We start from the raw sequence: 25,850 nt of genomic DNA, 5'->3' as shown, positions 1-25,850 counted from the left end.
CCAGCACCCCTACTGCAGCTGCTGCAGGGTCCTGCTGCTGTCCCTAATGCCCCATCCCCTGTGCCACCCCAGCTCGAGGGGCTGTGCTCCTTCCTGCAGCTCTCCACGTGCCCGGAGCCCTCCCTGGTGCGTTTCTGCAGCTGGCTGCTGGCTCTGAGCCCTGCCCTCAGCCACGCCAGCGCAGCCATCCTGGCAGAGCAGCTCTTCCTCAGGCGGGTACGTGCCAGGGCACTGGAGCTTCCTGCTCCCCGTTCCCCTCTCCACTGTCCCCACCTCCTGCCTTCTGTGTCCCCAGGTCCTGGCCCTCACCCAGCCGCCTTCTCGACACCTCATGGCTGCCCTGACTTCGTTTTGCTCCAAGTATTCCCATCCCTTCTGCCGTGTGCTGGTGGCTGCAGTGCTGCAGGGGCCAGGGGAAGGTGTGCAGGGCTGCTGGGAGCTGTGGCTGTTCCCTGGGGGGCATTTTTCACGTGTTAGGAGCCATGGAGGCCTGGGGCTGGTTTTTTCTGGGCAGGTGAACACTTGGGGGTTGGGATGGGAGACGGATTTACAGATGGAGTGGGAGGGCTGGCTAGGCTGGCTTATTTTTTCCATCCCTCCATGATTGGAGGGCTCCTGGCAGCTCCTAATGCTCAGGGCAGAGCTGCCCCAGGGTGGCTGTGCTGCTGTGAGGAGAGGGTGAGCCCCTGCCACAGTGTCCCCTTTTCCCAGAGCCTGGTGCTGTTTAAGCCCTTGCTGCAGCTGGGCTAAGGAAGCAGGATTATCCTGAGCAGCAGAAGGGGGCACTGCATGGTGTCTGCCTGTCCTTCTGGCACATACTCCTGTGAAGAGGTGCCAGGAAGGGCCAGGCACATCCCCATGGATTTGGCAGCCTCTGGAGGCTCTCCCCTGCTGCTTTGCCCCTGCAGGTGCTGAGCAGAGCAAGCTGATGTGTGAGCTCGTGGAGGAGTGCCTGGAGCCCCACTCTGTGCAGCTGGTGCTGAGGTGAGGGCTTACAGGGCTGGCAGCTCCGCTTTGGCCTCACTGCCCAGCCTGCCTGGATGGCTCCTGCTGGCTCCAGCCATCTGGGGGCACCAGCAAGGCCACGGAGCAGCACCTTTCCTTTCCTTTCCTCCTCACTCTCCTTCCAGCCATGTCCTGGAGGTGCCTTTGTCAGAGAAGCTCCTGCCAGTCCTGCAGGCCGTGCTGGGGCGGCAGGTGAGGAGCCCACCTTGTCCCACGGGTGTCCTTGGTGACTCCAGCAGTGCTGGAGCAAGGACCCACTCTCCTCCCTGCTCCTGGGCCTTTTCCAGGAGGTGCTGCCCCCTGAGCTCCTGGATCTGCTGGTCCTGACTCTGTGCCAGCAGGCTCCAGCCTTTGCCACGTCACTCAACTTCGCCAGGCTGGTGACAGCCGTGCTCACGGTGTATCAGAGCCAGGTGAGCCCAGCCAGGGCTGCTCCTGCAGCTCCTGGGGCCCAGCCCAGAGCTCCCAGGTGAGCTCCTTTCAGGGCAGGGCCCTGAGCTGGTGCTGCCTCCATCCCAGGTCAGCCCAGCTCACAGGAGCAGCCTGGCTGCTGTCCTGGACCGGAGCACTGTGGTGCTGAAGAAATCGCTGCAGGCTGTGCTGGAAGGGGCCAGGTGAGCTGGGGACAGGGGTCCCTGTCATGCCAGGCTCTGCACCCTGGGCTGCCCCAGGGTGGGGAAGCAGAAGGTGCCACCCCTGCTGTGCCAGAGCTGTGCAGAGCTGGGTATGGCAGTGGCTTTCCTCTTCCTGATTTTTGTCTTTCCTCAGGTGACCACCCAAAGGAATTGTGAGGGGACAGCTTCCTTGTGTGGAGGACACTCAGTGCACAGCAGCAGCCACAGCCACCCTCACTGGGTTCTCCCTGTCAGGTGGGACCCTGTGAGAGGGGTCTGCTCCCCACAGAGTGCCCAGGGCCTCCTGGCAGCACCTGGCCTGAGGGGGCTCCTGCTGGGCAGTGCCATCCCAGCCCCCCTCAGTCCCTGGGGCTCAGAGGGGTCTTGGTTGAACAATCTGTGTTTTTCCATGAACAATCCTTGTTTTTCCATGAACAATCTGTGTGTTTCCATGAACAATCCGTGTTTTTCCATGAACAATCCGTGTTTTTCCATGAACAATCCGTGTTTTTCCACGAGCAATCCGTGTTTTTCCACGAGCAATCCGTGTGTTTCCGCGAGCAATCCTTGTTTTTCCATGAACAATCCTTGTGTTTCCATGAACAATCCGTGTTTTTCCATGAACAATCCGTGTTTTTCCATGAACAATCCGTGTTTTTCCATGAACAATCCGTGTTTTTCCAGGTGTTTCTGTGGGGGCCAGGCAGGACACAGCCCATGGAGAACTTCCAGGTCCTTCCAGGTTCTTACTGCCCAAAAACCCATCCCTGAGCCAGGACAGACATTGATTTGAGGCTGTATAAAGTTGATAATTCTGGATTTAGTTCACTATCTTGATTTTACCTCAGCTCATTCCAAGGCACGAGCTCCGTGCATGTCCACGTTCCTCCCCAACAGCCAAGCAGTGCTGCAGGCTGGGCTGCTGCTTTGTGAATCTGATCTGCTGGGATTTACAGATTTCTGGGTGCAGGAGAGCAGGATTTAACTGAATTCCAGCTGAATTGAGCTGGGAAATTTGAGTGTTCTGCTTTAAATCCATCTTTCTTTCCTGTTTGCCTGGCCTGTGAGGGGCCCTGCTGTGTGTGACACATTTCTGGTGATGATGACACTGCTCATGGCCTTAATAGTGCTTGTGTGGCATGACTGCTCAAAGTTCTCTCCTGTGTTCTTGCAAGTAACCACTGGAAACCTCATCTAGGCACCTCCTGGTCTGAGAAGTGGGAAGAAAAGGTTGGGACAGAGTGGAGACTCAGGCAGGTAGAGCTGGGGTTTCAATGGAGGTTTTGAAGCATTGCATACTTCAGGAGCTATTTAAAAATCCACAAACATCTACAAAAGGGACAGGGGGAATTAAAACATGCAGGTGTGACTGCTCCAGGTTTGCCCAGTAATGTTTAGATCCCAGCCAGAGGAAGGAAACTCTGAAGCATTAAGTGACACTCGAAAGGCTGAGAGCCAGGTTTCTTTACATAAGACTCTCTTAAGCTGTTTTAGGTGGCAGTGGACTCATGAGGCTTCAAAGTCTGCATTAGCTGGAGGATGGAAACCTCCAGGGAGCCAGATTGTTGATGTGTTTGCATTCCAGTGAGTAAAGTGAAGCTATTGTAGGGCTGCCCAAAATACGACATAAATAGAAATTGTGCCATGATCATCAAGGTCTAAGGCTGCTCTTCTGGCTTTATTAGGTAGCAGGCTCTGATCTTTGCAGTTTCCCTGCAGAGCTTCTACCAAGTGACCTCGGTGTCATTGTCCCCAGTGCTCTGCCTGGCTGTGGCTGTTGGTCACCTGCAGATGACCACTGCCTTGTGGCAAGAGCCTTCTTGGCCCTGATTTTGCTCTTGGCTGCAGTTTATCATGTGCAGTGGGTTCCTCTGAGGTGTTCATGCAGACAACAATCCTGTCAGGAGAACTGGGAGCACACCCTGGGCACGCTGCACGTGCTGGTGGAACACTGCTTGTTTATATGGAGGTTGGCAGCACAGAAAACTTCACTTTTGACTCCTCTTGACCCTTTCAAGAACTTGAGAATCCATCCTGAACAGCACAGAGAGGTGGATGCAGCACAAAACATCAGTCACATTTTATAGTTCAGCAGAACCTTGGCCAAGGGTGGCAGGAGTGTCAGGACTGGCTGTGTCCTTGTCCTGATTTAAGAGTGATGATGGTGAAGGAACTGCTCTGAAGCTTTGTCTGAGACCTTTCCTAGGCTAGAGGAACCAGTGTGTGATTTTCATCCAGTTTACTTGTGATAATTGGCAGTGGTTCCTTAACTGCTTCCTCTTCTGTTTGTACTTTTACTTCGTGTTGCAGAGGGGAATTCCCTTTTTGGTCTCGTAGTTCTTGGGTTTTTTTGAAGGAAATTCATCTTATGCAGTTGCATGGGTTGTCTGTCCACTCTGCTGCTTCCACACCCTGCACAGGGATTTTTGAACCAGTTTCATGGCAAGATGTTTCCTCCACTGCCCAGGTGCCTTTGTGGGGCTGTGGTCAGGCAGCATGAAGCTCTTTGGGGTGAGCAGGGCTGTGGGGTCTGTGGATGTTTAATATCACAGCTGAGCCATGCAGGGGCCTTGGGCCATGCAGCACCTTGTTGGAAAGGGCTGAAACTCAGTGGCTTTCCTGAAAATGACCTGAAAATAATTTAAAAAAAAATTCAAAAAACCATTTAAAAAAAAATTTCCTGAAAATCCATCCCCCAAGGGGCTGCCCCTCTCCAAACAGGAGCTCCAGGTTGTTGCTGTTTCCCCTCCTGCAGCAGTGCCAGGGGTCATCCCACTTCTCCCTGGAGGTAATTGCATGTCCAGTGCCAGCCTGCTAATCTCACGTGTAATCCCCCACGTGCTGATGCAGTTCTGCCTGCAAACCTGGGGGCTGTGACACCCAAATGTGAGGCTGGACTGCTCTGGGGGAGGCTCAGCAATATTTTTTTTTTTTTTTGTTTCACTTGGGATTTGAAACTGAATAAAAAGGAAGAGCAATTTTCCTTCTTGTCTGGTATTTTTTTGGGTTTTTTTTTTGCCAACAAACTTTTAATCATAAGACAATAATCGTGTTCTCTCTTGGGTAGCCTGGTGGCTGCCAGGTTTCTGAAGCCAGGGCCACAGAAAGGTGGATTTGAGGGAGGGCTGGTGCTGTTTTGTGCTTGGGCCCCTGCACAGACCTGTACATCACGCTTGCTGCATCAGTGGCAGCAGCCAGTGTCAGTCTGAGCAGCTTTCTTCCCAGAAGTGAATAATCCAGATGACCACACTGTGATCTGAGCTGAGTTCAGCTCAGCCTCAGGTGCCCTGGGAGGTGCTGCTGCTGAGAGGGACCTCTCTGGAAGGAGGGCAGGGGACAGAGGCAGAGCTGCAGCCACATGCTGCCACCCACCCCCCTGGGCTGCAGATCTCCCTGCAGGGTCTCGTTCCTCCCTGCTGAACAGGTCTGTGTGAGGGGAACTGGGCTGCTTTTCCTGCCTTGGGGCTCTGCCATTCCTAGGTTGCAGTCACGATTTAGCTGCTCCCAGCTTAAAAATAAGAATGCCTAAAAAATCCCTGCTTGCTTTTAGTAAATGCTTTTAGAGGCTCTTTGAACGGGGTGGTTTGTGAACAGGGGCATTGTGAGCCCTCCCCGGGTGTGGGAGGGAACAGAGGGGACATCCAGGGACCCTGGGATGTGTCCTTGGGTCTGTGTGTCCCACGGAGCAGCCCTGGGCCTGCCAGGACACCGGGGCAGAGGCCGCGGAGCCTGATGTGCCAGCTGCTGCCCCTGGGGAGGAAGCTGGGGCTCTCTGCGAGGGTGTCCCACCTCCACTCCCCCCGGTTTGTACCCCCTGGGGCTGCACCCTGGGCTCTCACTCGGGCAGGTGGGTCAGAGCCTGGGCAAAGCCCGCCCGGGCACTGGGAGATGTTTGCCCTCTCAGGGCTGGAGAGGTCTGCAGACCCCGAGGGGTCCCTGGGCATGGGGGGGCAGCAGCAGCTGCTGCGGGGAGTGCTGAAGGTGGAGCCCGAGCCGCTGTAAGCTCATTAGGGGAAGAAAGCGGCTTTAGAGGATGGCATGGATCTGAGCAAAGGGGCTGGGCCGGGGATGGGGCACGGGGGGGATGGTGGGGCTGCTGAGAGGGGCGGGAGGGCCGGGGGTCCTGGGCAGAGTGGCATCCCTGCATCACCGAACAAGATGCTGCAGGGGCTCCTCATCAGCCATTCCGGTTAACCCGGTGCTGGGGTTACCCCATGAAAGCACGGGGGGATCCCCCATCTGTCCCGGCCGCCCCCACCCTGCCTGCCCCTCCTGTCGGGGAGATGCTGAGGCTCAGCTCCGCTGACACCGGGCACAGTGTCACGGCAGGGAGCAGCCCTGGTCTTTCCCGGCTCTGGCACCTCCCCAGAGCGGCTGCGGGACCCGGCCCCGCACCAAAAGCAGAGGTTTCCCGGCCACCTGCAGACCACGCTGCCCGCCCTGGCCGGCGCGGGGAGCTCCCAGGCGCTCTCATGCATCTCCTTTAAAGGCCTTCTCTCCTCGGGCTCGGCCCCGGCAGCTCCGTCTGCCGCAGATGCGGCTGCTCTGCCCCGCGGGGAGGCGGCGGGGCCGCGGCAGCCCCGAGCCCCGGAGCCCCGGCCACGCCATCCCCCGAGCCCCGCCGGGCTGATGGGGGCCCGACAGAGCTGAGTGCCGGCTCCGAGCCGGGGGGCCCAGCATCTGCCTTCGGCCGCCTGGGAGGAGTTCAGGCAGGTAATGATGTCCCGGGGAGCGTTCGGCTGTCGCCGAGTTGAGGGAAAGCCCGGTCTGGCATCTCAGGGGGTTCCTTGTGCTAAAGCAGCCGCGTGTCTCGTATCTTTTCCATCTGTAACACAAAGATAAGGAGCGAGTGCCTGTGAGGCTGTCGGAGCTGTGGGGAAGCAGCAGCCGGCAGGGGCTGCCGCAGCTATGATGGATTGAGCACTTTGCAGCAGGGACCAGCCCAGCAGAGCGCTCTGATGCTCGCTGCTGTGATGAGTTTGGCTGATCCCTGCTGGCTGGAGGCCCTGAGCCCCTGGGTGGAGTTATCAGCGATAATTCCCGCTGTATAGGTGTGAAACGGGCTGGCTTTGAAAGGTGCCAAGTGCTGCTTTCTGCTCCTTCATCAGAGCTGAGCGGGCACTGGGAGCTGGGTGATGCTGAGCTTGGCCAAGGCTTTGCACAGGCAGGTGGGGCTTCAGGCAGCTCTCTGTCCCCCTAGATCTCTCCTGCGTTTCTTGTCCTGGACAAAAAAGTTCTCCTTCTGTTCTCCATCTGCATGTCCATGGGCACCGGGACAGTCCCTTGTGCGCAGCGACTTCACCCTGGGCTGGGAGAGGGACTTTGTGAACTTCCTGCATCCTTCTCTAATTCTTTAAACTTTGTAAAACAGCTTAAAGGGTTCTCCAAGCTCCCTTCTATTTGGAAATCTTTTCTATCTGTCTCTCTGGGAGCTCAGGGACTGCCATGTCTGCAGCCTGGAGAGCAGGGGGCTGCTGCAAATCCACCTCCCCCCAAGAAGCTGACCCACATCACAAGCCCAAAATGAGGATTGCCCTGGGGGAAGGAAAGGGGGGTGGCAAGCAGGGAAGTCCACCCTCCTGTATTGAATTGAATTTCTCCTTTGCCTCGCTCCTTGCCCGCCCAAATCCCTGCAGCCCCCTCCCGAATCCCAGCGGGCCTCCCCACCTCTTTTCCCACAGATGCCTCCACGCTAAGCAGAGGAGCTCGGAGCTCCTGCTGGGTGAGAAAACGCTTTAAAAATATAACATTTAGAGGCGTTCTCCATCTGCGCGCAGCTAATGTGGGTCTCTCACCATAGGTGTGCTGGTCCTGGAGCCTCTGCTCTTCGCAGATGAAGCCGCTCGAAGGGAGCTCGCCGGGACAGGGGGAGGAGGAGGCGCAGGGACCGGCCCAGGGGCGCCGGCGGCGGCAGCGGCAGAGGGCGAGCTGCCGGCCCAGCCCCTCACCTCGGAGGTACGTGCACTAAAAGCTCCCCTAGAGGCTCTTGAAACGCTAGCAAGGACGGGACAGTGATGGCAGTGCCAGGCAAGGGGCACTGAGCATCCTTCTGGCACGGTGGCCCCTTCTCCTGCAGCCACTGCTCTCAGGCTCGCCAGGAGGAGAGGGAAAAGCTCTGCTGCAGCTCTTTCCAGAACCAGGGGGAAAAGTTTGGGGGTTCAAACCCTCTCTAGGTTGGGTGCTGGGCTCCAGCGTGGGGCTGCAGAGGGCTCTGTGCACAGCAGCCCCTGTGCCTTGCCCTCTCTGGTGGCCTCCAGCAGCAGTGAGCAGGGATGCTACAGAGCTGCCAGACCTCCTGGCACCCAGGACAGGGTTCTGGGGTGATAAACCTGTCCCAGTGCACTTTTAGGGGGGCCTGCCATCCCCATGGGGTGCTGTGAGATGGTGCCTGCCTGGGCTCTGGCTGTGTTGTGGTGCTGGAAAAGGCGGGCTCGCAGCGAGGTCCGCTTGGCAGCCGGAGGAAAAAAAAAAAAAAAAAAAAAAAAAGACAGTGCTGAGGCAAAGTGCAGTGGCTGGTTGGTGACTCATTGCTGGCTGGAAACGGCTTCGGCGGGTCCTCTGTGGGGCTCTGCGGCGGCGGCAGGAGCGGAGGGGGCGGCTCGCAGAGCGGGACGGGGACGGAGCAGGCTGTGGAGGATGCTCGGGAAGGAGCCAGGTCCGGAGCAGCCCCATCGAGGGAGCAGGGGGAGCGTGGGGGGTGGGATGCTGCCGATGCCTCCTGAGTTTCTTTAGGGTTTAGCCGGGATTCTCTCCACAGGGAGCAGCAGGCAGAGCTGTCCAGGCTCCCCACATCTCCGGATGAAGGTAAGGGGATGGGGTCACAAGGATGGGTTTTCCACTCTCCCTCCCTGAGCAGCAGGAGGGTTCCCCTGACCTGGCAGCACCTGCCTGCAATCCTTTCCAGCCCTGGGACCCCAACCCCATCCCCTGGATTTGCCTCACCAGCTGTACCCCCCGCCCTGTGCTGGATCCATTGCCCTCCTCCCCCTGACCTGGCCCAGTTTAGCTCCAGCTCCCTGAATCCCACAGGGATATTTTGGGGGGTACCTGCTGGCTGACATCCCCTGGGAGCCTGCAGGCTGCAGAAGTGCCAGTGGCAGTTTTGGGGGTCTCTCCTGAAGTGGTGTCAGGCTGGGGAGGGGTCCCTGCTGCCCAGCTCCCTTTCTGTCCCCAGGCAGGATGAGCAGTCCCCAGGGACACCCAGGTGGGGATTTGGCCAGGAGTGAGCAGAGCGTGGAGCAAGTCCGAGAGGTGAGAGGGAGGGGAGGGTGACAGGTGGGGGACAAACCCTGCCTGGCTCCTTGGGCTCAGGCAGGCCCCCAGCCCCTCTGTGCTGGTCTTCTTGGGGTGCTGTGCAGCACCAGGGAGAGGTTTGCTCTAACAGCACCTTTGTGCCTCTCAGGAGCCAGGCAGGGCCGTGCAGGAGCAGGCTGTGCACCCTGGGGACAGTGACAGGACTAAAGAAGGTGGGTGAGTCCCCATCCCACATCCCAGCTGGGTCCCCTTAGGGGAAGGTTTGGAGCTGGGGACGAGCATGGGAACGTGTTCTGATGAGGGTCATCTCCCCTGGTGGGGACATGGGGAAGGGGACACTGGCCTGGGAGGAGCTGAAGCCTCCCTGATGCTGGGGGAAGGATTGGGATGCTTCCAAAACATGGGCAGCACCCCCTGCTAGGACAGGAGGGCAGAGGGAGGAGGGAAGGCCAAGGGAAAGCCATCACGTGTGATCTCTTGTGGCCCCACTGCCTTCCTGCAGATGCAGAAACCCTGGAGGAGCCACTGCTGAGCCTCCCCAGTGAGCTCTCAGTGCTGGACAGACTTGGCTTGCACAGGTAAGACCAGTGAGCACCTGCATCCCTCCGGGGGCTACAGGGCAGGGGGGCCCCAGGGCACAGCATGGCTCAGAGATTGGACTTGCCTCCTTTTCCATTGCACAAGAGTTGCAGTCCACACAATGGGCACTTGGCTTCTCACTTCTCGTGGTGGCTGGCACCCCTGGGAGCAGAGCAAGGGCATTTTCAGCATGCAGCCCCCATGATGCTCCCATCCCTGACAGCACTTCTCTTTCTGCAGGGTGGCTTTGACCGAGCAGGATCTGGAGGTGAGGGCTGCTGGGGGCCGTGGGTGGGCTGGGGAAAGGGGACACAAGGACAGACACCGTGCTGGCTCACTGTCCCATGGCTGTGCCCTTCTCCTTCAGGCACCGCAGGCCCCTGGCAGGCACCTTCCAAACCCTTTCCAGAGATGCTTTTGGCATTTGGAGGCAGCTGCATTTCCATGAGTCTGTCCTCTGCGTGCCCAGCAATCCCACAAAGCTCTCTGCAGCTGCTGAAGGGCGCCCTTCGCCGGGGAGGCGGCGGGAGCCTCGCTAATAAAAACAATTTCCCTGCGAGTGCCAGGGCTGAGTCAGGCTCAGCCATCAGCCAGGACCCTGGCGTCTGCCCGGCGTGTGCTCTTGCCAGGAGGGCTCAGGATTTCCGAGCGTTATCAGCTGCCTGGGGGACGTGTCTCCCTTGGCTGGCATCTCAGGGGACTGTCCCCATCTTGCAGCAGCCTAAGAGTGATGGGGCAAGGCCTAATTATCTTCAGCACTGCCCTGATGGTGGCATGCTGTCTGCGCCTTGGGGACAGCAGCACATGACTCTGGTGGCTTTTCTTCTGCCCCTATGTCCCACCTCTCACCCTGCAGGCAGCCTTTGCCCACCTCGCCCTGGCTTTTCGCTGTGACATGTTCACCCTGCAGCAACGGGTGCAGGTGGAGAAACGGGCACGGGATGCAGCAGAGGAGAACATCCAGGAGGAGCTGGGGCAGTGCCGAGCTGCCCTGGAGGTAGGTGGGCACCAGGGCCGGGGGCTGGCACGTGCTGGGATCACCCAGCCCCAGAGGGGTTTGGACAACTCCAAGTGCCAGCTCCAGCAGCTCCATCCTTTCCCCCCACAGAGGCTGGGCCGATCCTGTGCCAATGCAGGCTGCAAGGAGACGCTGGAGCAGCTGCAGCACAACCTGGCCGTGCTGTCAGCAGCTGTTGAGCGGGCAACCAGCGCTGCGGAGAAGCTGGGGGCTGTACACCAGGTGTGTACACAGCCCAGGGCTGGGAGGGATGGAGGTGCTACAGATGGGCTTGGGGATGATGTAGCCTCATCCCTGGGCTTGCTGGGGTTTGTCCCTCCTCCTCACAGTGCTGGCCTTGACCTCATGTTTGCTCTTAGCAGGGTGCAAGGGATCCATCCACCTGTCCCTGGGAGCGGGAAGGGGATGCACCTGCACTGCCTGGGGGGAGGCACAGGGAGGGACTGGCAGAGCTGGCTCCTTAGGAGACTTAGGGGCCCTGATCCCCCATCCCACCTGGCTGCAGGAGGCCCGGATGAGCCGAGCAGCAGAGGTGATGGTCCAGCACGTGGAGAACCTGAAGCGGCACCACCTGCGGGAGCACGCGGAGCTGGAGGAGATGAAGCGCCTGATCCAGCAGAACTCCCGCAACCGGCAGCTGGCAGAGACCCAGGGTGAGGTGGGCTCTGCCACCAGGGCTGGGCAGGGCTGGCACCGAGCAACCCTGCAGCACTTGGCCCCCAGCCCCTTTGGGGGGCCTGCAGTGTGACCCTGCACCGCAGAGCCAGTGGTGGTGTGAGCTGAGGAGTGGTAGGGGGGAACAGCTGATGGCGTGGTGAAGGGAACAGCTGGTGACAGTTGTGAGGGGACAGAGGGACAGCAGATCAGTGTGGGAGCAGGTGCTGGTGGCCAGAGAGCCATAACCCAGCTGGGAATGCAGGGCAGGGGGGCCCCATGCACAAAAAGGACCTGTTCCTGAGCACTGAGCCCCACAGGTGCCACTGTGTGCACGGGACCAGGTCCCCCTGCTTGGGGCACCACCTGTGCCAAGCACAGAGCACATGGCCAGGACAGCTTTCAGGAGCTTTGTGTTTGTCTGTGCATCAGCCCCATCTTGATGTTGGGGCAGGATGTAAGGCAGCTTCTTTTTGCTCTCAGATGATGTGGAGCCACGGCTGAGACCTCACCCCCTGAAGAGGACTTTCCAGCAGGTAACTGGTCTCAGTTCAGGAGTCTTGGAGCCACTGCCTCCCCATGGATGCTGTCCTCCCTCAGCTGGCTGTCCCCACACACCCACTTGTCCTCAAACAATGTCACTGCAGCCAGCTGCTTGCTGCAGGGAAGATCTGGAAATGCCAGGGATGAAGCAAAATGCAGGGGCAGCCTCGGAGGGCTGTTGGTAGACAGACAGGATGCCCAGCAAGCTGAGGGCTGCCTGTGCAAGAGATCTTAGGCAGATCCTTCTTCCCTTGCAGGGTCACAGGCTTGGCTGTTCTTTAGCACTACCTTGAATCTGACAGTGATCCCCCTATAGCTCCAGAGGTAGGGGAGGGGGTCAGGCAGCCCCACCAGTACAGCTTGCAGCAGTAATGAGAGGCACAAACCCCTTGGCTTTGACCTTCCCTGGCTTTCCAGCTTCCCCTCTTAGCTCCAGTGGGAGCTGGCAGTGTCCCGTGGTGTCCCTTGCCCGTGCTGGGGAGGGGATGGGGAAGGAGGAGGTGAGAAGCAGCCACCCAGTGCTCACCCCCAGCCCCTCTGTTGCAGGGGTCTGCCCGCCGCAGGGTCAGCATCGCCGTCATCCCCAAGCAGCTCTTGGTAAGGATGTGTTGGGTGGGGACAGCCAGAGGCTGTGTCCCCAGCCTCGGTGCCACTGGGGCTGTGTCCCCACTGATGCTCCCACCTTGGGTGCCCAGCCAGGTGCCAGCCCTGAGAGCCGAGCAGCCCCAGCAGGTGACCTGGAGCCAGAGGGGGCCCAGCGCTGGCCCAGCACCCCGAGGTAACTGCGCTGGGTGGCCGGGCAGCCCTGGCACCAGCTGCCACTGGCCCACGTGGCACAGCACTGACCCCGTCCTCTCCCTCCCCAGGAGTGAGCTGGAGCCACAGGGCCAGGACAGCACCGTGACTGGGAAGCTGGTGGCAGAGGGCAGAGGATCAAGCACAGGGACTGAGGAGCCGGAGCAGCTTGGGCTGACGTAAGCAGCACCCTGAGCATGCCCAGCATCCCCCCACGGCTGCTGGCCTCCCTGTGGGCCCCAGGTGGCCAGCACTTGGGCAGGGGCTGGGGGATTTAGTGGTGGAAGGCTGGGATGTTGTTTGGCTGCCTCAGCTCAACCCCACCAGGGCTCAGTTTTGCCTTGTGGGTTGCCCATGCCCTCCTCAGGTTTGTTCTCTTGGGCTTCTAAAAGGGCCAGGGAGGTTTGGGGCTGAGTTAAACATCCTCCTTGTGCTCAGATGGGGTGCAGGTGAGATTTGCCCTCTCCCACAGATGACAAGTGTCCCTGGTCATCTTCTCCCCAGGTCCAAGGGGTCTGCAGTGGAGCTGTGGCGTCCGTGGCTCTTCCTCCCACAGCACTACTGGGTTTTCTTCTGGCTGCTTCTCCTGAGCATTGCCTTCCTCCTCCTCGTCCGTGTCCTGGAGCTGCAGCGGCTGCAGTCTGCAGCATCATCCAAGGCCTAGCTGGACCAGGGAGAGGGAGCTGAGAGCCATCTCTGCTCCTTCCCCACGTCCTGAAACACCAAACCCCTAGAATAATAAAATGGGAGGAAAAATGGGGGAATTGTAATGACGGAGCAGGGGCTAGGATCTACGGTAGGATCTGTGGTAGGATCTAAGGTATAGTTGACACTTCCATATAGCCATGAAGGGTTCAGGGAGCTGCAGCAGCTCTCACTGATGCTGTGAGTTGTCTGTTCTCAGCACATAAAGCAGTGAAGATGTGCTCCCACACATCCCCTGCGCTGGGGACAGCCCGGTTTGCTTTAAAGCCCCGTCCCTCAGTGCCACCACATGCCCTCAGCCCCTGCTGTAATTCACATCTAATGCTCCTTTGCTGCTGCCGGGGGACAAGGCTGGGCTGGAAGGCGCAGGTCAGCGTCAGCCTTTCCCACGGCACCACGAAGGGCTCACAAACAGAGGGAGCTCTTTCCGACCGCTCGCTTTGACACACACGCCCCGTTTCCGTGTCCGCCCCAGCCTCCCGCCCCCAAACACGAGTGGGTTCCACTGCACCCGGACCCAGCGGCTTTGCAGGGACCAGCACAGCCCGGCCGAACTGCCATGCTGGGGGTTCAGCACCAGGATCCCCAGCAAGAGGCCGGAGGGGCGGCAGAGGGGAGGGATGGAGGTGCCGCGCTGCTCACCCTGCTTGCCGGCAGTGCCACGGGTGACTCAGGGTGACCGACGTAACCCACGCCCCTTTGCCAGCTCGCCCCGTGTCCCTGAGTCACCGGCCACAGCCTCGTGGCAAGTTGTCCCCGTGCGTCACAGCCCCCTGGCCGTGACACACGTCCCAGCACACCGCAAATGTCCGGCAGCACCCCGAGAACACCAGCAACCCCAAAAAGCACCAGGCCAGCAGCGATCTTCGGTGACCCCGGGGGCTCCCCCGCCCGCCCCAAGGTACCTTCACCCCACTGGGACCATTCCCACACGGGAAACGAAATCCCAGAAGTTTCCACGCGAGCTCTGGTGGTCGGGGTCCGGAGCTGGCTCCGGGCGGGTCCCCCCAGCCCCGTCCCGATCCCCCGGTGTCCCCAGCACCCTCCTGGCCGGGGGAGCAGCACAGAGGCACGGTGGGAAGGCAGTGAAGCGGTTTGGCTTCATCATCCGAGTCTTTTTGCTTGCTCGGCGAAAAGTCTGGTTTCTCACCCTAAAATATAAAAAAACCCAGCTGGAGTTGCGTTGTGCCGCTCGTCCCGCTGCTCCAAACCTCCCGGCGCCACATCTGCAGCGGCACAAAGAGAGGTGGCCCGGGGGCCGCCCCTCTCCCGGCACCGCCCGGCCCGGGTCCCCCCGGCCGCGGGGGAGGGTCGGGCCGGCGAGGGGAGGGGAAGGCCGAGGAGGGGAGGGCAAAGGAGAGGAGGGCCGGGCCGGCCGGCAGCTGCTGCTTGCGGAGCCGGAGCTCGTTTCCTGCTCGCTATCGCCCGGCTGCGCCCAGCTCCGGTCCCTCCCCACGCCCTGGTCCGTGCCTCAGTTTCCCCCTGCGAGGGGCTGTGGAGGTGAGTGGAGGGTGAGGATGGGCAGAGCATCCCTGGGCGTGGGGAGGTCAGGTCTCTGCTGCCCCCCGGCCCCGTGTCCCCCCGCTCGGTGCCAGCATCCCGAGCGCCGGTCCCCTCCGCCCGCCGCGCTGCGAGCATCGCTGCGCAAGGCGGGGACGGGGCTGACAAAACCGAGCGGTGACTCTGCCGTGCTGGGCAGGGCTCAGCCCCCCCGAACCCGTGTCCTGCTTGTCCCTGGGACGCTCCGTGGCAGGGTAGCGCTTTTTCTCCGGCTGACCCCTCCCCGCAGCCTCTCCGGGTGGCAGCGGCGTCCCCCCTGCTCCATCCTCGCTGCTTTTCCCCTCCAGCCGCTGACCTCTGCTGCCCTCGGGACAAAGGGGAAAGAGAGCAGTCCCTGCTCCTCCTCCTCCTCCACCGGTGCTCCCGGTGATGAGTAGGGTGGGGAAGAGCTTTGCTAAGATCCACGAGGGATGCTCTGTGCATCATCACGGAGATGTCCTTGTCTCAGATGTGCTTTGGGGTAAAGGAGAAGTAGGAAGAGGAAAATGATGTGGGGTGTGAAACCTGGCTGTGACCAGACTTCCTCTTCCTCAGCTGCAAGAGGCAGGTCCTTCCGTGGGCTGGTGTTGGGCAGGGGGACAGGCTGAGCAGCAAAAATAGGGGGGCACATTTGCTTCTCCCCAAGTGTTGTCTGTGCTTGGGGCTCCCCGGGCTGTGGCCAGGCTGTGGTGTGTGGATCCCTGGCAAAACTTAATGCAGGTTTGTCCCCTCTCCTCAGCCCTTATCCCCACAGCTCCACACTGGGGCCTTGCAAAGCTGGGGTGTGCTCATGCACCCACATTCCTACCTCACACCCGAGGAGCTGACAGGGATTTTTCCCTCCCTCCGGGGATTAAAACCCACCCAAATCAAGGCAAGTTTCTGTGGCATTGGCCGGGGTGGTCTCCCTGCCCAGTCCCACACCTGGGATGTTTCTCCTGAGCACAATAACGTTTGTAAGAACTTCCAGTGCCTTCACCCCTTCCTGACACCCTCCCAGCTCAGCTGGTGGTTGAAAGCAAGGGCTTTGGCCAAGCTGTTGGGTGGTCACAAGAAACTCTCCATCCTGCCCCTGGCCTTTCACTGGAGGGGCTCTCCTGGGGTCCAGCCCAGCTCAGCAGCCTGGGACAGCCCCATCCATGCTGGGAGCCTGGATCCCAAACCTGGGACAGTCCATCCATGCTGGGAGCCTGGATCCCAAACCCAGGACAGTCCCATCCATGCTGGGAGCCTGGATCCCAAACCCAGGACAGCCCTGTCCATGCTGGGAGCCTGGATCCCAAACCCAGGACAGCCCTGTCCATGCTGGGAGCCTGGATCCCAAACCCAGGACAGCCCCATCCTTGCTGGGAGCCTGGATCCCAAACCCAGGACAGTCCATCCATGCTGGGAGCCAGTGCAGCAGCAGGGAGGCGATCTGCTGAAAATCCTCCCAGCTTTCATCAGCTCTGGAGCTGTGTCCTTTCCCACCCTATTTCCATGTGCCTGGGAGCCACGTGAGCTCCCAAGCAGCTTCCCCCACCCTCTCCCAAGAGGCTGCTTCTCCTGGAAGGGCCAGAGGGCCAGAGGGAGACCCTGACCCACAAGGTGGGATGGGGTGTCCCTGCTCCAGGGGTGCTCCCCATGTCCAGACCCGGGTGGTGTCCCCATGGACATTTCTGCAGCCAACCAGAGCTGACATGAGATGAGTCAGGGCTGGCTGCAACCCGCCCTCCTCCCCCCTGCTTGCAGGAACAGCGTTAAGGGAAGAAATGCGAGAGGCTTTGATGGAAGGAGCAAAGCCAGAGGCAGCCTAGCACAGCCTGTGCCCTCCTCCCCTGCCCCTGGCCTTTGTGGGCTGAAAGCTGGGGTTTTGTATCAAGCCTGCAGGAACTGAGTTTTCCTAGGAGTTTCTGACCTTGCTTGCAGTTGTCAAGGGGGTTTGAGGGTGCCAGAGTGCTGGCAGGATAATCCTTTCTGTAGGAAACTGTGTAACACAAGGCTTGTTGTTCTGCTTCCTCTGAGCCTCCCTGCCAAAGCGGAGGGGCTGGAAAGCTTTCCCAGGCAGCACGCTGCCCCTGGCATCGTGTCCAGTGGGAATCAAGGCCGAGATGGGCTTTTTCCAGAGCCAGGGGCTGCTGAGGCTGGAGTAGATGCTGCCTGGGGCTGCTCTGTGGTGACCTAGGCAAGTGCCAGTGCAAGGACTTGAGCTCCTGGAGGACAACCCATCTGCACGGGGCACTGGTGCCGGGCAGCCAGTGCTGCCTGGGCAGCCTCCATGGCACAAGGATGGGTGGGAGAGCTGCAAACTCTCTGGGGAGCTTCTCAGTGCTGCCTCAGTTTCCCCAGGCTCATCCTGTCTCACTAGCAGCTCTCAGGGCAAGAGCAGGAATCTGTCCTCAGGTCTCACAGGCCTGTCATGAATGCACGAGCCATGTCCTCTGTCCCCACGCTGCCACTCTGGTGTGTGCCAGCCCCTGCTGTGCCCCGCTGGGTGCCTTGTGCTATGTCTGCCCAGGAAGGAAAGGGTTAACATGCCCGGATTTCCTGAGTGTGATGCTGGAAGGGAAGGTGACCTGCAGAAGTGAATGGAGGGAAGGTGACCTGCAGAACTGCTTTGCAAGGCACATTCTGGTATCGGGAAAGTCCTGAGTGAGGCTGAACTAGAAATCCAGCCAGAATTCGGCCTTTCCGGCCAAAATTTAAGCGCTGAAGGAACTCCTTCCTCCGCACACCCCCAGCCTGCTCCTCCCGAGGGCTGCCTAATTTATTCATGACATTCTTGTCCCACTGCAGGGGTGGCTGCCACCTTCCAGGTGCTGCCACGTGCCCGCGATAACACTCGGGGGCGGGAGGGCAAAGAGCTGCGGTTCAAAGGTGGAAGCTCTGCGTCTTCCCGAGCTTTTCCTGCAGATCCTCCTTGGCAGCGCCGTGTCTCTGCCGTGCCTGTGCTGGGCTGGGGGAGCCAGCCAGCCTTCACAGCCCTGGGGCTTGGCCACAGTGGCTGGAAAAGGCAAAATTTTGGTTTTGGTGCTGGGGCTGGCAAGGCAGAGGGCACAGGCTGGTGCTCAGGGCAGTGCTGGGAGTGGGAGAGAGATGCCAGGAGAACTGGTCCCCTGGGAGATGCCAGGGACAGGGGGTTTTGGGAGGCTTAGGGAGAATGTGCTGCATCCCTCTTCCCATGGCTTTTGTGGCATGATGGCGCTGCTTGTAGGGTGATTTGACTTTTATTTGATTTCCTCACTGGTGTTTCCTCTGTGCTAATCTGCTTCCACCCGCTCCAGGAGTGGTAGAAGGGGAGGTGGGGGAAAAGGTCACCCCATTCCAGCTCCAGCCCCAGGGCTGGTCTTGCTGGTTTCTGCAGCAACTGTGTGGCTGATTCCTAAAGCCAGGAGCTCCCTCCCATCCCCCCATAGTGAAGGCAAGGCTGTGGAGGAAGGAAGTGGTATCTTCGCTCCAAAACAACTCGCTCTGCTCTTGGCTCTTGCAGGTATCCGCTGCATGGAGGAAGCCACTCACTGCAGCCACAGCCCTCCCCATGCCCTGCCCTGAAGCCACCGTGGCAGGGTGACACTGTGGCTCTCTGGGTGCAGCATCCGGGGACAGTTCCTTCACTGCTGCCACAAAGTGCCAGCTGTGACAGTGCCATCACCACCCGACAGCACCTGCAGCTGGGAAACCTGGCACTGAGACACCAGGTCTGGTATGGGATGTGTTTGGGGGTGGGGATCCAGGAGGGTCCCCTCCCTGCTGACCTCTGCTGTCCCTCTGCCAGGCTTCTGGGTGACACGGGATGAGTGTGCCAGCGGAAGAGCCGGGCAACCCTGCCCATGCCATCTTTGAGAGGTTCCTGCGTGCTGGGGAGTGCCAGGAGGTGCTGGGCTGCTTCTTGGAGCTGTGCCAGCAGCTGGGCCTGCAGGGCAGTGGGCTACAGCTCTACCACGGCCTCAAGGCTGCCCTCAACTACTGGAATGCCAAGGCCCTGTGGAGCAAGCTGGATAAGAAAGCTGGGCACAAGGACTACGACCAGGGCACAGCCTGTGCTGGCACCAAGGTAACTGGGATGTGGGGTGGGGGGTTTGGGTCTCTCCGTGCCCAGAGTCCTTGTGTTGGATGAGAACATCCCCTGGGACACTCTGGCTCTCATCCCAGGAGGATGCAGGATGTGCCAGGCGGGAGGTTGATGGAGTTTAATGGGACAGGATGTTAATTAGCACTGCTCAGCTCCCCATGGCATGATGCCACCTCAGTGCCACCCAGCCAGCAGCGTCCTTCCTCCTCCCAGCTGCTTCTCGTTGGGGACATCCCATGGCAGGGCTGAGGGAACTGTCAAGTCCTTTCTGGGAGATAGGAGCATTCCAAGTAGGATGTCCCCTTGGGGATATATCTCTAAACCTGTCCCACAGATGATGGCTTTTGTCCTGACTGCTGTTCCTCGTTGTCCCAGCCCTGTGCAGAAGCTCTCAGGAGACCAAACCCAGTCAGGGCTGCAGCAGACCTGCACCTTATCTCCCCCAATGCTTTAATTGCTGCCATTGCCCTGGGTGAAGGCAAGGTCCAGGGGGTGGGGGGCACCCCACTTTGCAGGGACAATCAGGGCAATCCTGAGGAGGGCCAGATCCTGACGCAGCAGGCGGGGAGGTGCTGCCTTTGGGAGCTCTGGGGGGTTCACCCAAACCCTGCTTTGGGCTGCCCACCCCCTTCACTGGCCGTGCCGTGCCCTGGCAGTGCCTGGTGGTGGGCGCCGGCCCCTGCGGGCTGCGGGCGGCCATCGAGCTGGCGCTGCTGGGAGCCCGCGTGGTGCTGCTGGAGAAGCGCGACTCCTTCTCCCGCAACAACGTCCTGCACCTCTGGCCCTTCACCATCCACGACCTGCGCGCGCTGGGCGCCAAGAAGTTCTACGGGCGCTTCTGCACGGGCACGCTGGACCACATCAGTGAGTTTTGGGGGGACCAGGCTGGCTGTGGGGGGTCCCAGCACTCAGGGGTGCAGCCCTGAGGATCTCCCTCCCCTCCCAGGTATCCGGCAGCTGCAGCTGATCCTGCTGAAGGTGGCTTTGCTGCTGGGGGTGGAGGTGCACATCAATGTGCGGTTCGAGGGCCTTGTTCCCCCCACGGACAAGGCAGGTATGTAACTCTGCAGGGTGGGTGGCATTCCTGGGGACAAGGACAGGGCTGTGGGTGGCCACTCTGAGCTCCCCAATTTCTCTGCTATGCCTTTTGGGGGGGAATAAGATGCAGCCCTTTCCCTGCTCCCTGGGGACCAGCACATTGATGGCCACCCCTCTCCCTGCAGGTGGCTGGCATGCTGTGCTGCAGCCCAGCTCCTCTCCCCTCACCCAGTACGAGTTCGACGTCCTCATCTCAGCTGGCGGTGGCAAATTTGTCCCTGAAGGTGACAACGGGTGTCCCTGCAGCCCCAGGAGCAATATGGGGGGCTGGGTGGGGGCTCATGCCTCTGCCCTCCTGCAGGGTTCAAGCGGAAGGAGACACGAGGGAAGTTGGCCATTGGCATCACCACCAACTTCATCAACCGCCACAGCCGGGCCGAGGTGGAGGTGGCTGAGATCAGCGGCGTGGCCCGAATCTACAACCAGAAGTTCTTCCAGAACCTCTACAACAAAACGGGTCAGTGGGCTTGTGGTCCCAACCCCCACATGTGGGGCGCTGGGGGCTCCTGCCCCTCCTGAGGGAGCTGGAGGCTCAGCCCCAGGTTGTCCCCAGTAATGGGGTGCATGTCCCCACATGGCAGCCCATTGCAGGGGACATTTGGTGTCTGAGCCCAGTGCTGGGACACCCCATGGCCTTGGCTCAGCCCCTTTTCTATCACCAGGTATTGACCTGGAAAACATCGTGTACTACAAGGATGACACTCACTATTTCGTCATGACAGCCAAGAAGCAGAGCCTGCTCAAGAAGGGGGTCATCCTCCAGGTGAGAAGGGCAGGATGTGGCCCTTGGATCTCACAGCAGTGGGCAGCTGAAAGCCTTGAAAGTGGGATGCAAATTGTGGATGCTGGTTTAACTGCACACCCCTGGGGTGGTAGGGACTGCAGCAGCTGTTGCCTTTGCCACAGGAAAAATCCTTCCAGGATACTGAGAGTGCAGTGGCACAGCTGCACCCTAGAGCTGGGTGCTCCCAGGCTGAGGGACAAACATCACCTCCCACATCCCAGTCAGGACAGGACTGAGCGGACTCCCATCCCCACAGGACAAAGCGGACATTGAGAGCCTCCTGGCCCCAGACAATGTCAACCGGGATGCCCTCCTTAGCTATGCCAAAGAAGCTGCCAACTTCTCCACCAACTACTGCCTGCCCGACCTGGAGTTTGCCCTCAACCACCGGGACCTGCCAGACGTTGACATGTTTGACTTCACTTGCATGACGCGCTCGGAGAACGCGGCGCTGGTGCAGGAGCACAACGGGAGCCGTGTGCTCCTGGGGCTGGTGGGCGACTGCCTGGTGGAGGTGAGAGCTTCCCCTGCAGCACCCCCTCATGTCCCCATTTCCCTCTCCCTGCAAGACGCATTGGTTGCAATATATTTCCCCTCCCTAAATGCTTCTCATCCCAGTTGCCCAGTGCACTCCATCCTTGGGCAGGCTCCCAGCAGTGGCATGTTTTGGGGAGGTTATCCCCTTCTCCAGCCCCAGAGGAGATTTGGGGTTGGTTCAGGATGGAGGAGCAGCCCAGCCCCTCCCCAAACGCAGCTGTGCTGGCTGGGGAGCAGATGGCCACCGCTCCTCTCCACGCGCGTCCTGCCGCCGCTCCCTCTTTCATCCCTGGCCAAGCCTGACAGCTCCCAGCTCCTCCCAGCTGCCCGGACCAGCCATGCAACTCCAGTTCCAGCTCTGCCTTTCCCTTTGCAGCCCTTCTGGCCGCTGGGCACCGGCGTGGCCAGGGGCTTCCTCGCCGCCTTCGACGCAGCGTGGATGGTGCGGCGCTGGGCGGCAGGGACACCCCCACTGGAGGTGCTGGCTGAGAGGTGAGTGTCCCCACCCTGCTGGGCTGGCTCTGGAGCACGTGAGGATGGCAGCAGTGACATCAGCCCTGTCCCTTGCACCCAGGGAGAGCATCTACCAGCGCCTCTCGCAGACATCCCCGGACAACACCAACAAGAACGTCAGTCAGTACAGCATCGACCCGGCCACGCGCTACCCCAACATCAACCTGCAGGCCATCAAAGCCAGCCAGGTACCTGCCCAGGTCCTGCCATGGGACAGCCAGCCAGCCCAGCCTCCCTGGCTGTCAGGGTGACACTAATTTACCCAGTCTCCTGTCCCCAAAGGGTGTGAGACTGAAGCTCACAGAACACCGAATGCACTGTGGATGGTAGAGGGTTCTGCAGGGTTTTGGGGGGTGTCCAGGGGGTCTCCCCCTTGCCAGAGCCACCTCCCTGCATTGGCTCTGTACAGGTGGTGACCCACCACTGGCATGTCCCCATTGGCAGGTCAGGGACCTCTACCTGGTGGGCATGGTGGAGGTGGACCACAAGAGGAAGAGCGATGCCCGGCTCAGCACCGGTAGGAGCAGCCAGTCCTGCCCCATCCCTTCCAGCAGCCCATGCCCAAGTGGCCACTGCCCTGATTTTCCTCCCCATCCTTGTTTCTTGTGCCCTGGCCTGTGTCCAGCAGGCTGTCCTGGTGACACCAATGGCTTCTATTCCCTCTGCTTGTGGCCCATATGGGGACACAGGCCCCTGCTGCCTTCTGGGGAGGAGGCTGTGCCCCTCCAGGCTGCACAGATGTTGAGCCATGAAATATTGACACATGCTTTCTCAACATAGTTATTGAGACTTTGGGGGGCACAGGGGGCATCTCAGATTGCTCCCATGGGATCCCTTTCCTCTTAAATCATGGAGTCTGAGGCAGGAGGTGGACTGGGGGGGTGTCCCCTGTCTCTGCCTCCCCAGTGGCCTCTGGAGCTGTCTGTGAAGAACTGCTGAGCTGGTGCCAGGCCAGCACGGCTGGGTACCCTGGCGTGGCCGTGACCAACTTCAGCACCTCCTGGACCAGTGGCTTGGCCCTCTGTGCCCTCATCCACCGCTTCCGCCCCGACCTGGTGTGAGTGCCTGGAGCCCCCAGCACCCTCCACCTTGCACAGCCCACCCTGATGGCAGCCATGTCTCCCCACAGGGACTTTGACTCCATAGACCCCCAGGATGCCATTCAGACCCACCAGATGTTGCTGGACATAGCAGAGCAGGAGCTGGGCATCCAGCCTGTCCTCTCCAGTGCTGAGATGGCCACCTTGACAGAGCCTGACTGCCTGGACCTCATCACCTACCTCAGCCACTTCTATCAAATTTTTGGGACCTCTCCAGGTATGAGATTTTGGGGGGATTTGTCCCATCCTGAGCTCCACTGGGGCTGGCTGGGTCCCACCAAAATGGCCATGTCCTGTGCAGAGGTGGAGGTCAGCAAGAAGCCACTGTCTCCCCCTGGCACACGAGGGGCCATCCTCTTCCTCAGCAAGCTGCAGAAGAGCCGGAACCTGGCACACAAACGTAGCCAGGTGAGGGACCCCCACCCACACCCTGGTGGCACACCAAAACCCTGTCACAGTCCCCACCCTAACCACCCCCTTTGGAGTTGCAGGACGGTGCCCAGAAGGACAGTGAGGCCAAGAGGAGCCGCAGGGACACCGAGGTGGGGCTGCCCCAGGTGCCCCAGGGGGGCTCTGCTGGGGTGCAGCTGTCCTGGGGGGAGAGTGGGGGGCTGACCCTGCCCTTGGGTCACTTGTAGCTGGACACGGGGCTGGATGGAGACACTCTGGACAGTGCCCACGAGCTGCCACAAGCCACCGGGATGGACCCAGGGCAGGTTGGTCCTTGTGTCACCTTGGGACAGAGGGTCCAGCTCAGGGCAGGGGGACACCGGGAGGGCACCAGTGGCTGGCAGGGCCAAGCCAAGGGCTGGGACCAGAGCTGCACAAGCGAACGCCCACATGTTCCCAGCTCCTCCCTGCCTGTTTCCTGACCCAACTGGTTTTCCAGAGCCAAGGCTTGCCGCTCCCTCAGCCACCCCAGCACCCAGAGCCAGCGCTGTGAGAGGGGCAAAGCCCTGCCCCGCGCCCCCATGGCTGCTGGCACAGCCACAGGGCAGGGTGGGTGCCAGGCCCCCGGTGCCAGCCCTGCCTGTCCTGTCCTCCCGCAGCCACCGAGGGACAGGACAGGGGAGAACAGCGACGCCTGCTACTTCTGCGGGCGCCGTGTGTACATCGTGGAGCGAGCCAGCGCCGAGGGACGCTTCTTCCACCGCGGCTGCTTCCAGTGCCGGCGCTGCGGGGCCACCCTGCGCCTGGGCGACTACGCCTTCGACGAGGAGGATGGTGAGGCAGCTCCTGGGGAGAGGGAATGCTTGGGGTGCGACTTCTCCGCCTCGCAGGTTGTCACAGGAGTTCACCCCCACCCCCTCCCTCCAGGTAATTTTTACTGCTCGCTGCACTACCCCAATCCAGCCAGCATGGAGCTGCCCCGGGATGAGGCTTCGGCGCTGCCTGATGGGGTAAATCACCCTAAATCCCTGTAGGTGATGGAGGAAAGGCAAAATGTATCGGGGGGTGGTTGGGTGTGGGCCTGTGCTGCATCGCCCCTCTGCTCTGGCTCTGCTGTAGGATGCTGATGCTGCTGCCCGCCCGCCCTCAGATGATGGAAGGTCATGTGTGTCCCCCATGGAGTGGGCACCCAGTCCACTTCAGCCCACTCCAGCAGCCCCACAGGCAGGGGAAGAGCCTGGGGACGTTGAGGACACTGCAGATTCTGGTGACATGGAGGAGCAGGAGCTGCTGGCACAGCCTGGGGGGGATGTGAGGGAAGAGGAGGTTCCCAGAGCGGAGCCCCAAGGAGCAGCAGAGGAGGGTGAGGAGACTGGGGGCAGGAGGAAGATCATCCTTACGCCACTGGAGAAGCTCAGTCTGTCCACACTGAACCTCACCAGTGAAGCTGAGCCCAATCCTCCACTGAAGCCAGCTCGTCTGAGGCTCCAAGCAGCACCTGGGGCCCTCCCTGCCCTGCAGCAGGGACAAGGCGCCTGGAAGGAGGAGGAGGAGGAGGAGAAAATTGACATGGAGAAAGGTAGGTGGTACAAACTGGAGTCTCCAGGTGAGCAGAGATCTCCGGCCCTGCAGGACCCTGCTGTATCCCAGATCTTGCTCATGAGGAACCAGCCTGAAACAGCTTTTTCTTGGGCAGATTTGGAGGAGACTGACAGTGAGGAGGGGGAGGAAGTGGAGGAGGAGGAGGAGGAGGAAGATGAAGAAGAGGAGAAAGAGGAGGTGGAAGACACAGGCCTTGGCATCATGAAAGACTTGGTGAGGATTTTCCCCGAGTGATGGTGGCACCACCAGCACAGGGGGGAGCTGGGGCTCTTGCTCCTCTCACAGAGGCATCAGGTCTGGCTCAGCTGTGGCTGCCAAGGCAGGAGGTGCCTGGTGCAGGGACTGACCCCCCTGCCCGTGCCACCATCCTTTCACAGTACCCAGAGCCCAGGGAAGAGGAGAAATACCCCACCTGGAAGCGCACACTGGCCCGCCGGACCAGGGAATCCCAGATGAAGAGGTTCTGCAGAGCCCAGGTAACCCCAGAGGGGAGAGCCATGTCCCCAGTGTGGCACTGCACCCTGTCCTCTGCATCCTGCTGCTGGTGGGCACATGCTGGCAGGTGCTGGCCTGCAGGTGAGTGCTGCCCTTCTCTTACAGGCCATCCAGAGGCGGCTGGAGGAGATCGAGGTGACATTCCGGGAGCTGGAGCAGCAGGGCATCAAGCTGGAGAAATTACTCCGGGATGAGAATGGTAAAGCCAGGGTGGACGGAGCACTGTGAGCCTGCAATGGGGGTCTGCACCCCGCTGACCATTCCCCTGTCCTGCAGAGAGCGTGGCTGACCAGCAGACACAGTGGACAAACCAGCTGCTGTACCTGGTGCAGAAGAAGAACAATCTGATGACCGAGGAGTCAGACCTCATGATCGCGTGAGGCTTGGGGGATGCTCCCTGGTTGGTGTGGGGGCTCAGCTCATCCCAGTCCCCTGCCAAGCCAGTACCCAGCACACCCTTTTCCTCCCCACAGGGTGCAGGAACTGAAGCTGGAGGAGCAGCAGTGTCAGCTTGACGAGAAGCTCCGGAGTTACATGAACAAGGAGGGTGAGTGCCAGCACGTGCCAGGGAGAG

The 25,850-nt window shown here is 60.4% G+C and overlaps 2 protein-coding genes and 1 long non-coding RNA gene across 11 annotated transcripts in view; 2 read left to right on the top strand and 1 right to left on the bottom strand.

Annotated features, from left to right (window-relative positions):
* Positions 1-4,602, top strand: part of FANCE (FA complementation group E) — a 6,804-nt gene extending 2,202 nt beyond the window's left edge. For 2 of the 5 annotated variants that reach the window (XM_059867763.1, XM_059867762.1), the window contains exons 6-12: positions 73-216; positions 296-419; positions 909-984; positions 1,131-1,197; positions 1,293-1,418; positions 1,525-1,619; positions 1,774-4,602. In XM_059867763.1, the coding sequence (XP_059723746.1) occupies positions 73-216; positions 296-419; positions 909-984; positions 1,131-1,197; positions 1,293-1,418; positions 1,525-1,619; positions 1,774-1,777 (636 nt within the window). In that variant the 3' untranslated portion in view covers positions 1,778-4,602. Of the gene's footprint in view, positions 1-72; positions 217-295; positions 420-908; positions 985-1,130; positions 1,198-1,292; positions 1,419-1,524; positions 1,624-1,773 lie in introns of those variants that run through there. The other 3 variants (XM_059867765.1, XM_059867766.1, XM_059867764.1) reach the window with 3 other exon arrangements.
* LOC132338349 (uncharacterized) lies at positions 4,266-14,479 on the bottom strand. The gene is made up of 3 exons (XR_009489435.1): positions 14,318-14,479; positions 7,415-13,192; positions 4,266-6,927 (listed from the first exon to the last, which is right to left on the bottom strand). It is a non-coding gene; the product is annotated as an uncharacterized LOC132338349 (long non-coding RNA).
* MICAL1 (microtubule associated monooxygenase, calponin and LIM domain containing 1) overlaps positions 13,709-25,850 on the top strand; it is a 13,545-nt gene continuing 1,403 nt past the window's right edge. Inside the window, exons 1-25 of one of the 5 annotated variants that reach the window (XM_059867752.1) lie at positions 13,709-14,068; positions 18,176-18,383; positions 18,461-18,739; positions 19,414-19,621; positions 19,704-19,811; positions 19,981-20,079; positions 20,157-20,312; positions 20,518-20,618; positions 20,896-21,153; positions 21,553-21,668; positions 21,751-21,877; positions 22,134-22,206; positions 22,596-22,746; positions 22,819-23,006; positions 23,091-23,197; positions 23,275-23,331; positions 23,428-23,505; positions 23,839-24,013; positions 24,107-24,189; positions 24,299-24,758; positions 24,876-24,994; positions 25,159-25,257; positions 25,382-25,475; positions 25,553-25,652; positions 25,750-25,823. In XM_059867752.1, coding sequence (XP_059723735.1) covers positions 18,479-18,739; positions 19,414-19,621; positions 19,704-19,811; positions 19,981-20,079; positions 20,157-20,312; positions 20,518-20,618; positions 20,896-21,153; positions 21,553-21,668; positions 21,751-21,877; positions 22,134-22,206; positions 22,596-22,746; positions 22,819-23,006; positions 23,091-23,197; positions 23,275-23,331; positions 23,428-23,505; positions 23,839-24,013; positions 24,107-24,189; positions 24,299-24,758; positions 24,876-24,994; positions 25,159-25,257; positions 25,382-25,475; positions 25,553-25,652; positions 25,750-25,823 — 3,292 coding nt within the window. In that variant the 5' untranslated portion in view covers positions 13,709-14,068; positions 18,176-18,383; positions 18,461-18,478. Of the gene's footprint in view, positions 14,069-14,513; positions 14,668-18,175; positions 18,384-18,460; positions 18,740-19,413; positions 19,622-19,703; positions 19,812-19,980; positions 20,080-20,156; positions 20,313-20,517; positions 20,619-20,895; positions 21,154-21,552; positions 21,669-21,750; positions 21,878-22,133; positions 22,207-22,595; positions 22,747-22,818; positions 23,007-23,090; positions 23,198-23,274; positions 23,332-23,427; positions 23,506-23,838; positions 24,014-24,106; positions 24,190-24,298; positions 24,759-24,875; positions 24,995-25,158; positions 25,258-25,381; positions 25,476-25,552; positions 25,653-25,749; positions 25,824-25,850 lie in introns of those variants that run through there. The other 4 variants (XM_059867753.1, XM_059867751.1, XM_059867756.1 and 1 more) reach the window with 4 other exon arrangements.

The sequence above is a fragment of the Haemorhous mexicanus genome, chromosome 25 (assembly GCF_027477595.1).
Source record: "Haemorhous mexicanus isolate bHaeMex1 chromosome 25, bHaeMex1.pri, whole genome shotgun sequence".
In the NCBI taxonomy this organism is placed as follows: Eukaryota; Metazoa; Chordata; class Aves; order Passeriformes; family Fringillidae; genus Haemorhous; species Haemorhous mexicanus.
The sequence above is the reverse complement of the archived record's forward strand: the minus strand, read 5'-3'. Positions and strand labels throughout refer to the sequence as shown.